The sequence below is a fragment of the Salvia splendens genome, chromosome 19 (assembly GCF_004379255.2).
Source record: "Salvia splendens isolate huo1 chromosome 19, SspV2, whole genome shotgun sequence".
NCBI classification, from domain to species: Eukaryota; Viridiplantae; Streptophyta; class Magnoliopsida; order Lamiales; family Lamiaceae; genus Salvia; species Salvia splendens.
This window is the reverse complement of record NC_056050.1, coordinates 3,977,567-3,989,997: the sequence shown is the minus strand read 5'-3', so window position 1 is coordinate 3,989,997 and position 12,431 is coordinate 3,977,567. Positions and strand designations below refer to the sequence as shown.

The window sequence follows — 12,431 nt, the reverse complement described above, 5'->3', positions numbered from 1 at the left end:
ATTTTTTTTATATCGGTGTGGTTTAAATTAATGGAAAATTTTGGTTTTCCTATGTATAAAAATTGTGAAACCAAAATTTATTTTTAATATTACATGCTTCCCTTCATTTTCTTATCTCAAAATTATTAAAGGAAGAGAGAAAAAGAAAAATATGTTAGTGAAAAATGAGTAGAAAGCGTTTTCATTTGTAGGAGATATCGCAGGGAGCATGCATTATATATCTAAAACAATATCTATATGTGTTGATACAAGTATATTTTTATGTTAATCATAGAAAATTATTTTTGGAATTCCGTTTTTTTTTTATGTTTTGAGATATTTTTGTGCTATTTCAATTTTTGGTGTTCGGTTTTTATATTTTGGATTTTGGAATATATTTGTGCAGTTTTGGGGTTTTTATTAGTTCATACTGATTTATGTAGTTCGGATTTCTTATAATTTGGTTCAATTCGATTTTAATTTTCACAAAACTTGATTTTTTGATTCAATTCGATTTAGACAAAAGTTGAACCAAAAACAGAGAATGGAGGGAAGATGTTTCATACTCCCTCAGCCCTACAAAAATATGTATTATTTCATTTTTAGTCCGTCCTATAAAAATATGCACTTTTCAATTTTTGAATTCTTTTTTTTTTGATAAGGTTGAAATCATTTTCTACCAATAATATTTTAATTACTTTTTCTCTTTACCTCTCTTTTATTTTTACCAATTTTGCATTAAAACCAATGCCGAATCCAAATCCATTTTTTCTATGGACGGAGGGAGAAAGGAGTACTAAAGATATGTCTGCATGAGAAAACATCATCACGAAACAGGCGTCAAAGATAGAAAGGGTAAAACGCGACTTCTTCAGATCACAAACCGCGACATCATCCAACACTGCGAAAACTGCCGCGTCACTTCCTAACCGCCATTTTTGTATGGATACGCAATTGCTCAAGCTTTCTCACGCATTTCCGCTGCCAATCAAATGGGCTCCTGCTGCTTCCAAACCACCCCTTAATCTCCCTTCAATTCCCCAACCAAAACCCCCCTTTCCCCCACCGTTTTCGAGAAATCTCACCGCGACGGCCGCCCGCCGCACTTTCGACGAGGCAGCCTACGAGGCGGAGCGGCTGAGCTTGGATGCCGCCGCCCGGGACTCCATGGCCGAGCAATCCGCAATCGAAGGCGACCCCAAGGCATGGAAATGGGTCATCAGGAAACGGATTTGGGACTTGATGGAGGCCCGGAATATAGCTCAATTCCCCCGCCCCGTTCACCACCGCATCCCCAATTTCACCGGCGCCACCGTTGCTGCTCAGAAGGTATTCGATTCAATTTGAAAAATTGTTAAATTATGACTAATTTCTTCTTCTCGGCTGTGGCAGTTGAGTGAATTGCAGGTGTTTAAAGAGGCAAAATGTGTGAAAGTTAATCCGGATACGCCCCAAAAACAAGTCAGATTCCTCACACTTAATGGTAGCCGTTGCTTATGCCTAAAGCTCTTTCAGTTTTTGCATTCTATTTCGTGTATTTAGGGTGTGTTTGGCTAAGCTTAATTTACAAATGATGATGTGCTGTTTCAAAAGCTTACTTTTTCTAGATATTATAAATTGTTTAAGAGCTTATTTTACTAATCCCTATCTATATCTAGGTTAATCCGGGAAACTAAACGTCGCTTAGGATTTATCTGTTAACCAAGATAAGATTTTACGTGTTGTTATAAATGTCGGGATAATCAGGCTTGCGTTATGCACGAAACATTTATCGAGTTTGGATGGTTGGATCATGGTCGTGCTTGCTATTTGTGTCTGCGGGTAGGTGGCAAAAAGCTTTTGACTCCACAGCCACGTCTGAGGACCGGATTCTTTTCTGTTCTTGAATACTCAATGTTAAGTCCTGACACTATTAAGGAGGCATGCACATCTGTCGGAGTAGCCAAGTATGGCAAGCCGATAGGATTGGAGGAAAAGATAAAAGTGGACTTAATCGTTGTTGGTTCTGTTGCTGTAGACCCAAAGACCGGAGCAAGACTTGGCAAGGGTGAGGTATAAGATGCTATCTTTTTTTGCATATGTTTTATGGGAATGGGCCGTACCCTTAAAATGTTTTGTGGAATGATAGTCATTCCTCTCGTATCATAAATCGATCCCTATGCGCTATTTGTCTTGTTTGTAAACGTTGGCTGCAGTTGGAGTTATGGTATATATTTAATGGTGCAGGGATTTGCTGAACTTGAATATGGTATGCTACGTTACATGTGTTCCATTGATGATTCGACACCAATTGTCACATCTGGTCTGTTCTCTGTGGCTTTTCCTTAAGTGTTCTCAAATCCACACAACAATTGTTTAATTTTTCTCTTGATATAGGTTCAATTGATTACTTCTATATCGTCTCTATGTTAATTACGTATCTTAGTTCACAGCCTTTCGAATAAATACAGTCATACTTATATATGAATCCATGTAATGTAGGGACCAATGAGCATTGTTGCTGAGGTTCAATACTACATTGATATTCACTGTCTTCCTTCTTATAATAGTTTTTACTTTTCCATATTGAATGACTCGACGACCTTAATGTTTTTCCCGGTTCATCTGATCAACCATTTCATTTTACATATAAAGTGCATGATGAGCAATTGGTGGATGACATACCCATCGAAAAACTGCTGGTCCATGATGTGCCCGTCGACATCATATGCACTCCGACCCGAGTTATCTTCACCAACACCTCTATTCCAAAACCTCAAGGTCAGTTCCATCTGTTAATATTTCAACGTTCATGTTCAAACAACCTGCAAACGCAATGATATGGTTAGTTATGATTGTTCTCTTGCATTATCATGGAAGAAAATGACCTGATTTCTGTTGCTTGTAGGAATATACTGGGACAAATTATCTCCAGAAAAGCTTGGTCAAATTAAAATACTAAGGGAGCTAAAGAGAAAAATTGAACGCGAAACTGGGGAAAAGCTTCCCACAGGCCCCTCCGAGAAGTTACCTCCTACAGCGCGAAGGAAGCGCTGATGCATCAAAAGCCAACTTGTGCCTGCATTTGCTCATGTGCCTTGGTTTATCCATGCAAACACTTGCTTCCTCTTCTTCTGTGTAAAGAATAGTTTAGTTTATGAGTTAGACAATTCATATTGATGTTGATTTTGATTTAATTCATAAATCAGAAGAATTGAGTGGCAAGTCCCACATTGAAGAGAGTAGGAAGATGTATCGTGGGATGTATTATAAAATGAGAATCGAATTCCTAATTAAAATCATGCAGCCGTGCGTTGAGCACATAGCGAACTATTCTTTCGCCTTTTACTAAAGAATACCTTGTGCTCGTCGCTATTTAAGCGGCATACACTTCTTTTTGGAGGGTTGTCTACTTGACAGCCCAATCAATTGTAGTTCAATTTCCTTTTATTTATTTCCTACGAGCAAACAAAAAATAAGTCGAAATTAAGGCTATAATCAGCTACATTCTAAACCCCTTTTTAGTTGCCCGTCATGGGGGCCGGCACCGGCTACTAAAGCAGGATACTCATCAAACCGTGTGTGCAATCCATAAAGCGTATCAAAAAACCTCATTTTTACTTAGAAAACAAAGAAATAGAGTGGAAGAATATGATGCATAGCATATATAATACTCCCTCTGTCCCACAATAAGAATCCTATTTTGCCATTTCGGTCCGTCCCACAATAAGAATCATATTTCACTTTTACTATAAATAGTAAGTATGTCCCACATTACACCAACTTATTCTACTCACATTTTACTATAAAACTACTATATATATGTGAGACCTATATTCCACTAACTTATTCTATCCACTTTTCTTTACATTTCAAAAAATCCGTGCCATAGCTAAATAGGACTCCTATTCCGGGACTTATAAAAGGAGAACCGAATTCGAAGTTAAAATCATGCAGCCACACGTTGAGCACACAACACCCTATTCTTTCGTCTTTTACTAAAGAATACTACTCGTAGCTATTCAAGCGGCATACACTTTTATTTTTGGATGGTTTTTTGTTCAACACCCAATCAATTCTAGTTTAATTTTGGTTTGTTTAAATATAATCTTCTCGGTAAAATTATCAGCCTATCGATTAAAATAATATTATTAGAGATAAAATAAAAAAATTACTGAAATAGGTGTATTATAATATGTGCGTCTTACATATTTACGTTAGATCAAATTATTTCGGTCTTCGTTCGGCATCATGGAATTGAGCTTGCAGAATGGAGCCTTTAATTTCAAATCCGATGTTCGGTACCATAAAATATTTGGATTTAGAATTGAATTACTATTCCAAATTTTCTCAATTCCACAATTTGAATTTAGCATGAAAAGTAAACGACTGAAATTTCACGCACTACACACACTACACCCACACATTGCCCACACTGCACACACACTACATATCAATTAGAGTATATCATTTTTACCGAACAAAGATTTGAAACTGAATTATAATTCAATTGCATAGAATTCTAGTTTTAATTAAATTCCAATTTTGTGGATCCTCGTTGAATTAAATTTCCTATAGCAATAGGTATTTGAATTTGAAAATAGGATATTCTAATATCAAAATCATTGTACCACAAACTATTCTTGGGATGAGCATTCAAATACAACGGTTAAAATGTTAAATCCATCAGAGTATCAACTCCTCTTTTTTATTAGTAGAAGAAAAGAAAGGAAATAATGGAATAGAGAGAGGCAAGTTCCACATCGAAGAGAGGTTAGTTGAAGTATAACATATATGGAGTATTATATAAACACAACCTAATCCAAAGTTGAACCAATTCTAGTTCATTTTTCGTATTACCTATATTCAAGTGGCATGCTTGTTCAGCCAATTGATTAACTTGATACAAAATCAAAATTTATAGAAAAAGGTTTATAATGGTTAGAATTTGGAATAGGAGACTTCAAATTTCAACAACTTTGTTTGTCCAAATCCTTTGAGATGACAATCCATGATTTATAAGAGAAGCAACACGAATGTAGTTATTCTACAGAATTAGATGAGACAGTTTAAATTCCAAACAATTTGGAACGAAAATTTCATTTTCCTTTGTAGGTCAGAATAAGTATACATTTTTGTCAAGACATAGTGAACTGATCAGGCCTAAATATATAGGCGAAAGAGGTTCCATTTCTACACCAAGAAAGACTAGCTATAAGCGGAGGAATTCTCTATTGTTATCAGAGGAAAAAACAAATTAAATTACGCCGCCGAACAGCACATTTGTGTCGGAGAAACACACGGCAATGTGTTGCTAAATCATCATTCTACCAGGAGGGATCCGGTTATTCTGACGTGCAAGCTCTTCAACCGGAGAAATGACCTGAGGCATTGACATCCCCACCGAGACGATGATCTCTGAAACAAAAAGGGGAAATGGATTCAGTACAGCGGCTAGAGTGAAGATCGGGTATTAGAATTAGCTTAGCAGACAAAAAAATGTTCTAAATTTGATGTTACAAGGTCACAAAAATCATCAATGAGCTTAGCAGAGAGGAGTTCGTTGTAAATTCGATGTTACAATCCATATTTTTCTTTAGAAACATGAAAGGTACCCTGCTTACCTATGCCCTCTCGGATAGACAAGTTTGGCCGAATGATGTCTTTTGAGCTAACTAGAAATATGTCCCCGATGTATAAATGATTTGTTGGCACGTACACAGAGCATAGTTCTTCATCCCCATTATCTCTCTGACATGAAAAAAACAATTCAAAGGAAAATCTTGCAAGTGATACGGATATAATTTAATGCAAATCAATTTACCAATAAGGCCTATCTTGTCAACAATGTCAAGTTGTAAAATGTTGACCACTAACATTTATTTTGATGCCGCAGTGAAATACAAGTTGTGACTTGGATATTTAGGAGTCCCGACAGCTTAGTTTTAGAGAATACTTAAAATAGAACATATTTCACGAACCTGAAGAACTACTGATGATGTAATAAAGCCAAAAGCATATTCTCCAACACGAGGATGGCGAATAATAGCAACCTCCTTGAAAGCAGTTGTATTCTGATCTGTAATTTTATACACAATAAAAATCAACAGCAAAATTCTGTGTGAAGAGGAAAGATACTAGTAGATGTTGTAATCCGAAAGGATATAACAGGAAACAGCATACAGCACACTCAGGCTCAAGCTCGTTATTTTTGGATTTTTTATTTTATTTTTGAGATTAAAAGAAAGTGATATCTAACAGTCTAAGATTGTCTGAGATTATAACATAGCTTTACCAGTTAACTATTAACGAGACTTTAGTCAAGCAGTTACTTAAAATGATGCTTATTGACAACAAGACATGAACATGGAAAATGACAATTACCTGGTGAGATTGCAGAACTAATTTGCTTCGATGCTGAATATATATGTCTTACAAAGGGCATTCGCTTTATAAACCATTCTCCTATCAAGAAAACAGTGGAACCCAACCATGACGAAGCAAACATACCAACAAAGAAAATAAAGATTATTGATGTGATGAATCCAAGGCCTGCACCAGAGAGATATAAAGAAAAAATCAGCCATAAATAAATCGCACATGAGGAAAAATCCACATGTTTGTGACCAATGGATCGAAGAATTATGGTTCGCATGAAAAATGTTGAGTTAACTGTCAATCAGGACCAAGGATAAATACACCCTTAAGAGCTTCAAATAGTATCATGACTAAAGAACTTACCAAATATTTCAATGCCAAGCCTCTCATATATAGGGCTGAAGAAACCATCAACGAACTGGATGAACCACCACGTGATAAAAAATGTAACAGCAACTGGAAATAAAACCACACTGTAATATAATTTTTTATTAGAAAGGGAAGAAAAAAAAAAGAAGTGAATAAGATGGTAAACAGTATCACTATATTGAAGCAAAAGTCATTACCATCCAGTCATGAACTTCTTGGAAACCCAACTCTGAAGAACAGCATAGCAAGCCTGATAAAGCACACACATCAGGGTGACCTCACTTTATAACGACATGAGTCCTAGCTATTTACCAAAGATACTCAACATAAAATATATAGGCTTTGCTAGTAACACCAAAACTTTCTAAATGACAATCTAAACCTGAGGATGGCATAAGTATGCTGACTTCACCTTGAACTTAATTGGGTGATTGTTATTTTCAAGTAAACATTGGAATAATTTATTTATTCATTATAGAATTAAGATTCTACTAAAAATCATTTTAATCAAAATAAATTCGGGCCCTTTTTTATGTTATCAATAGTAAAACCAAAAAATACCACAAAAAATAATTAAACCAAAAGGGATCATACAATTAAGGTAAATAGTTAAGTATTTTAAGGTAAATACATAATTCATATTCATAATTCAGATTGATAATTAAGTATTTTGAGTAAAATACATATCATAAATCAGGAATATAATTAAGAATATTATCAAATTATATAAATGATAGAAAATAGAAAACTGCATGGGAGAACCAACCAACTACCCAAATTGTTATCAGATAATTATATTTTCTTGCGTTAGATCGTACAAGTTATCTACATTACATCACCCACCCACAGGGTGGAACAACTCAAGTGGACCCTACCAATACCATTTCTATCCATACACACACATTACACACTCTAGATTCAGACTGATAACACAATATTTTTCAAGGATAAACTTAACATGAAGTGTTTGTAATAAGCAGATTCCTTACACAATTGCAGCCAAACCAAACCACTGAAAACACAGAGGGGATAGAATATAGTATGTCCGGAAAGAAACTCAATAGTCCTGTAGTTAGCAAGATGCTGAGAACCATAACTTAAATATAATATTTAAAGCATTTTGCAGTATTCAACAGCTGGATAGAAAGGGGAATATTTCATAGGTTTTATAGATTTTACCCATCCATCTTGCTTCTGTATGGATACATAACACAGTTAGTAGAGGTGCCTCAAACGTGACATGCAGGAATTTAGTGTGTTCCTTTTCTATCTCTTCTAAGTTCCATTTCTCTTTTTCACACAGGTTTGGGTGGATACACAATCTTATACTCACTGGACACTGCTGTTATTCAAGTTAAGTTTTAGTTGCTTGGCTCTTGAGAAATCATATGGCATTTTCTTTGTTTCAGAAATAATTCATGCAACTGCTACTTAAATAGTGACCTTGTCCTAGGGCTCCTTTTAGGCTCCAACTACTACATCAATGTTTTATGAAAGTGCAGAACTAGATTCAAATCATTCAATTCCATTCTTTATTGTTCTTCTTAGGAATAATCCATCAGCTAATGTCTCTGTCACCAATTCTGATAAGTTCACTAAAAGTTCAAAAAACAGAAGAAATAAACACTAGTAAATAAAAAAGAAGTAGAAAGGAAGCCAACATACCAACTCTTACACTTTGAATCTCCAAAAGGAACTTTCCTTTTGAATGCATCTTATTTTCCATAAAATAGTCAACTCCAATACGACAACATCCCAATATAATGATCTAACAAATGAAACCTTTAAGAGCAAAATCCATTTAACAATGTAATATCCACACACAATCCAACACCCATTATGTGGTTCAGCAGGAATCACCAATCATTTAATGCTATACCAGGATATTGCATTATAGAATTTCATACAATTCACCCCCCTCCCTTGTACCATTTTTAATTACAAGTCATTTTCTTTCTATAATCTATATTGTGGTTAAATGAGTAATTGTTCAACAAAATCACAAACATGATCTATTCTTATTAGTGGAAAAAAGTAAACTTTGCAAGACTATATCATCGCTCACTGGATCAAAGTAATTAGCTGCAAGTATCCAAGTCCATCAATGCCACAAAGACATACTAAATTCTCAAGCATTTTGAGTATGCATTAACATCATTACATAATTGGAATTCAATTTTTATCCTCTCAGAATTTAACTGATCTAGTCAACCAATATCCGACTCCAATTCACGCAAACACCTAAAGTACCTAACAACAATGCACAAGTAAACAACAGAAAGCAGCGATAACAGTAAAACCCCCAAATAATTGAAATATTCTTCAAAAAATCAAGCAATTGAGATATGTGAATAATGGAAAGGCGATCTGACCTTGCGCGTGGAGGAATTGTTGGGGGAGTGGGGCGGGGATTTGACGGGATCTTCAACGTCGTCGTTTGGGCGGGTCGGCGAATTCAACAACCCTGAGGCCGTTGAGTCCTTCTTCCCCCGATTGCTGCTGCTCTCCGCCGCCATTAGTTCCACTCTCATTGGCCGGCAGAGTTGAAATTGAGAGAATTACAGTATAGAAGAGTGGATTTTGGGGAATTGCGTCAATTTCGTAGATTTTGTAATTCACTTTTTCTCCATACAAGCGCCAATAGATTTGGATATTTCAAATTCACCCCTCAATGTTCACAACCCATCAAAAAGTATACTCAAATTCTTCAATGTTAACATTTACTAGTAACTTTTTATATTAAGAAAAGTTAATTCCTTTGAGAATAATTATTCTAATTTGTCATTTCGGTCCCTCTATAATTAACCATCTCGATTCACTTTTACTATAAATTGAAATTAGATTTCACATTTCTCTGATTTATTTCATTAATATTTTATTACTATAAAACTAGTATATAAAAATGAGATCCATATACCACAATTTTGTTTTCACTTATTTCTAGAAACTCGTATCATTATCTTTTTTTTTATTTATTTCTTAAAACTCATGTCGAGCTCAATGACTCTTAATCGCAGAAGAAAAAGTATTAAACAACTTTTGTTTTTCAGTGCTTTCCATGATGTTAGTTGTTAAATAAAGTTCAAATGTATTGAATCAATTCGTATATCAACGAAGCATTTAATGATATAATTAATGTGAGTTGCAAATTTGGATTTGACTAAATAATCCAGCGCTATGTGCATTGAATTTTGAGGTACTAATTGCATTATTGTAGTTTAAATGAATGTTAAGTCATGTGGATTAGTTTAGAAAGATAAAAATCGTACTCCTACTTTTTTTGTCTTATAAAAAAAATTCATTTTGATCAGTTTTTTACATTTTACAAACATATATATTTTCAACTTTTGGACACTTCACTACACATTTAACAATTTCTTAAATATTCATGACGTCAAGTAATGAATTATTTTGTGTGACGCGGGAAGGAGTATAAATTATTTTCTTATATATCTACTCAAATGATTTAGAATTATGTCATATCTAAAAGTCCTTTACAATTCATATTATCTTACTAATTTTTGACATTTTGTAAATCACTTTTTCTCTATACATGCCCCAATAGATTCGGATATTACAAATTCACCCCTTATCACAAAATTCACAACCCATCAAAAGAGCATATTCAAAATACTCTGAAATCTGAAAATTTGATCGGGGACTAAATTGAAATTTAAATGTATTGAATGTACTGCAATCAAATGGCCATAAAAAGTTAATTAAAACGTCTTTGATCCCACTTAATGATATACTCCATTTGTCAACAAAAAAAAATAGTCTCATCTATCTATTTTGGTCCCTTTAAAAAAAATTATCTCATCTAAATGGAAAGTTTCTCTCAAATATTTTACCAATTTTTTAACTTTGCATACTTTTTGTGTTAGAAATTTGGACTTGCACATGACTAATTTAATGTGTATAACTATCTTTCAGTTGCCGATCATATAAAGATTAAAGTTTGGGCTAAAGTGTATTTATTTGTTATGGAAATAAGTGTAGATACCAATTTGTGATTTTCTATTTGATGATGGACCGAATAGAAAATAAAGGGGTTTATATTTGTATAAATATAAACTAGGGTTATGGTCCCCAGATGTCAGAAGAACATTCGATATCTCTATATTCTCTCTACAGACTATTGTGAAGAATATCTCTGATCATTTGGAAGATCCATAGCCGCTGCAAAGCAATTCCGCCGTTCAATTCGTTATGGATCAAGGTACGCTTCCGCTCTACAGTTTATATCATTCTCCGTCGTTCTCGCTTAATTATCATAGAGAGCTTTATGTAACTGTTCACTCAATTATTCCAACATTTTCTCTTTCTCTCTTATATTTTACCCATGTTTTATCATCCTCTCTCTTATTTTGTCAATTTTTCATTAAAACCCGTGAAGTTAACTACGAAAGAAGCACAACACAAAGCTCACTAACATGGTCTCTGTGAAGTTATGCCCGTGCAAATCATGTTTGAGTATTGAGCTAAGAATTGTTGGAGCTCGAGGAGAAGAGCAAGAAGAGAGCTCGATTAATGGGCTGAAACTAGCCGTTTGGAGATAGCGGTTATAACTGATTTTCAGCTGGAGAGTTAAGTTAGATTCAACTTGTAGTCTCTCATATATATATATATATATATATATATATATATAGGGATGTATTCATTTCCTTTTTCTATATTTCCTCCTTTTTCCTTCTTAATCTATACCGTCAATTACATCAATCCGATGGATGCTAAAATTCGCAGATCACATTTAATTATAATCAATTTAATATCTAAAAAGGGCAAATTTGGTAAAATATTATGTTGCGGTTATGGAAAATCCATGATTCCCTCCTTGAAGATGTTCACGTTCTTTTTTTCATATCTCACGGTGAAGAAGCAGGGCTTGAAGTCAGGCGCACTTTTTTGTATTTTGATTTCTAGCAGCAAGGTTTTTTTTTTTTTTTTTTTTTTTTTTTTACACCTTTCTAGCAGCAAGGTTTCAAGTTTCACATTTCTCAATTTTGGCGTGTATCAATACGTGGTCTTTCAAGCTTGTCTAATTGGTGTCGTAGCAATCGATTTCGAGCAATAATAATGGAAGAAGGTAAATCTGATTTGGTTTTTTTATTTTTTGGTTCGGATGTCAGGGTTCTAGTTGCAGCAGGCTGATTATGAGATAGTTAATCACCAAGTATTTCGTGTAGTTCGTTTTCATGGTATTATATGATCGTTTGCTGTGATTATTTGATTGCTCGATGTGATTTTTTAAGAACAGCAATGTTCAGGATAGAGTAATTAATCAGCGACGAATTTAACGACTTCTTCCAGGTTTTGCTCGCGGTATAGCTACAGCAGTAGGTTAAAACGATGCATGTAATGCACAAATTGATCACGTATAATGAATATTTCTGCCTATATAATGCATACTTCTTGACCAGCAATGCATAATACCTATGTAATGCATTTATTTTTGTGTCCTTGTTTTGATATTTGTCGCACCTTACTTGTTTTCCCTAAGGGTTTAATAAGCCCGGGGGCTAGTGTATAGTACGTACACATTACTAACAACGTGTTAGAGTAGTTCGTGTTTGACCTATAAATTCATCATGTAAGTCTCCAATGCACATTGTATGCTGAATAATGGTCGTACAAATAATGCACTAACTGAATATGCGTAATGGATTATATTGTCTGTATAATGCATAAAATCTTATGTCCAATGTCTATGTTGTGCCAATTAAGAT

At 34.5% G+C, this 12,431-nt stretch overlaps 2 protein-coding genes and 1 non-coding gene across 3 annotated transcripts; 2 read left to right on the top strand and 1 right to left on the bottom strand.

The window, feature by feature from the left end:
- The first annotated feature begins 826 nt into the window (after positions 1-826).
- LOC121780004 (5-formyltetrahydrofolate cyclo-ligase-like protein COG0212) lies at positions 827-3,291 on the top strand. The gene is made up of 6 exons (XM_042177517.1): positions 827-1,308; positions 1,372-1,462; positions 1,805-2,031; positions 2,206-2,281; positions 2,614-2,739; positions 2,867-3,291. The coding sequence occupies exons 1-6, from the start codon at positions 922-924 to the stop codon at positions 3,013-3,015; spliced, it is 1,056 nt and encodes a 351-aa protein (XP_042033451.1). The 5' UTR covers positions 827-921; the 3' UTR covers positions 3,016-3,291.
- Positions 3,264-3,381, top strand: LOC121780472. Its single transcript, XR_006046016.1, has one exon. It is a non-coding gene; the product is annotated as a U5 spliceosomal RNA (small nuclear RNA).
- A 1,651-nt stretch (positions 3,382-5,032) lies between these two features.
- On the bottom strand, positions 5,033-9,350 carry LOC121778697 (protein LIKE COV 2-like). The gene is made up of 7 exons (XM_042176092.1): positions 9,078-9,350; positions 6,903-6,955; positions 6,700-6,809; positions 6,343-6,510; positions 5,940-6,037; positions 5,583-5,709; positions 5,033-5,376 (listed from the first exon to the last, which is right to left on the bottom strand). The coding sequence occupies exons 1-7, from the start codon at positions 9,234-9,236 to the stop codon at positions 5,273-5,275; spliced, it is 819 nt and encodes a 272-aa protein (XP_042032026.1). The 5' UTR covers positions 9,237-9,350; the 3' UTR covers positions 5,033-5,272.
- Positions 9,351-12,431: the final 3,081 nt, after the last annotated feature.

What these genes read in the sequence shown, in the direction of transcription:
- LOC121778697 (XM_042176092.1), bottom strand. Translation starts at nt 9,236, where the DNA reads ATGAGAGTGGAACTAATGGCGGCGGAGAGCAGCAGCAATCGGGGGAAG. An exon ending in GCTTGGCATTGAAATATTTG is followed by an intron (nt 6,511 to 6,699) that starts GTAAGTTCTTTA and finishes TCTCTGGTGCAG; the next exon opens with GCCTTGGATTCATCACATCA. An exon ending in GTCTATCCGAGAGGGCATAG is followed by an intron (nt 5,377 to 5,582) that starts GTAAGCAGGGTA and finishes TTTTTGTTTCAG; the next exon opens with AGATCATCGTCTCGGTGGGG.
- LOC121780004 (XM_042177517.1), top strand. Translation starts at nt 922, where the DNA reads ATGGATACGCAATTGCTCAAGCTTTCTCACGCATTTCCGCTGCCAATC. An exon ending in CAGATTCCTCACACTTAATG is followed by an intron (nt 1,463 to 1,804) that starts GTAGCCGTTGCT and finishes GTCTGCGGGTAG; the next exon opens with GTGGCAAAAAGCTTTTGACT. An exon ending in GACACCAATTGTCACATCTG is followed by an intron (nt 2,282 to 2,613) that starts GTCTGTTCTCTG and finishes TTACATATAAAG; the next exon opens with TGCATGATGAGCAATTGGTG.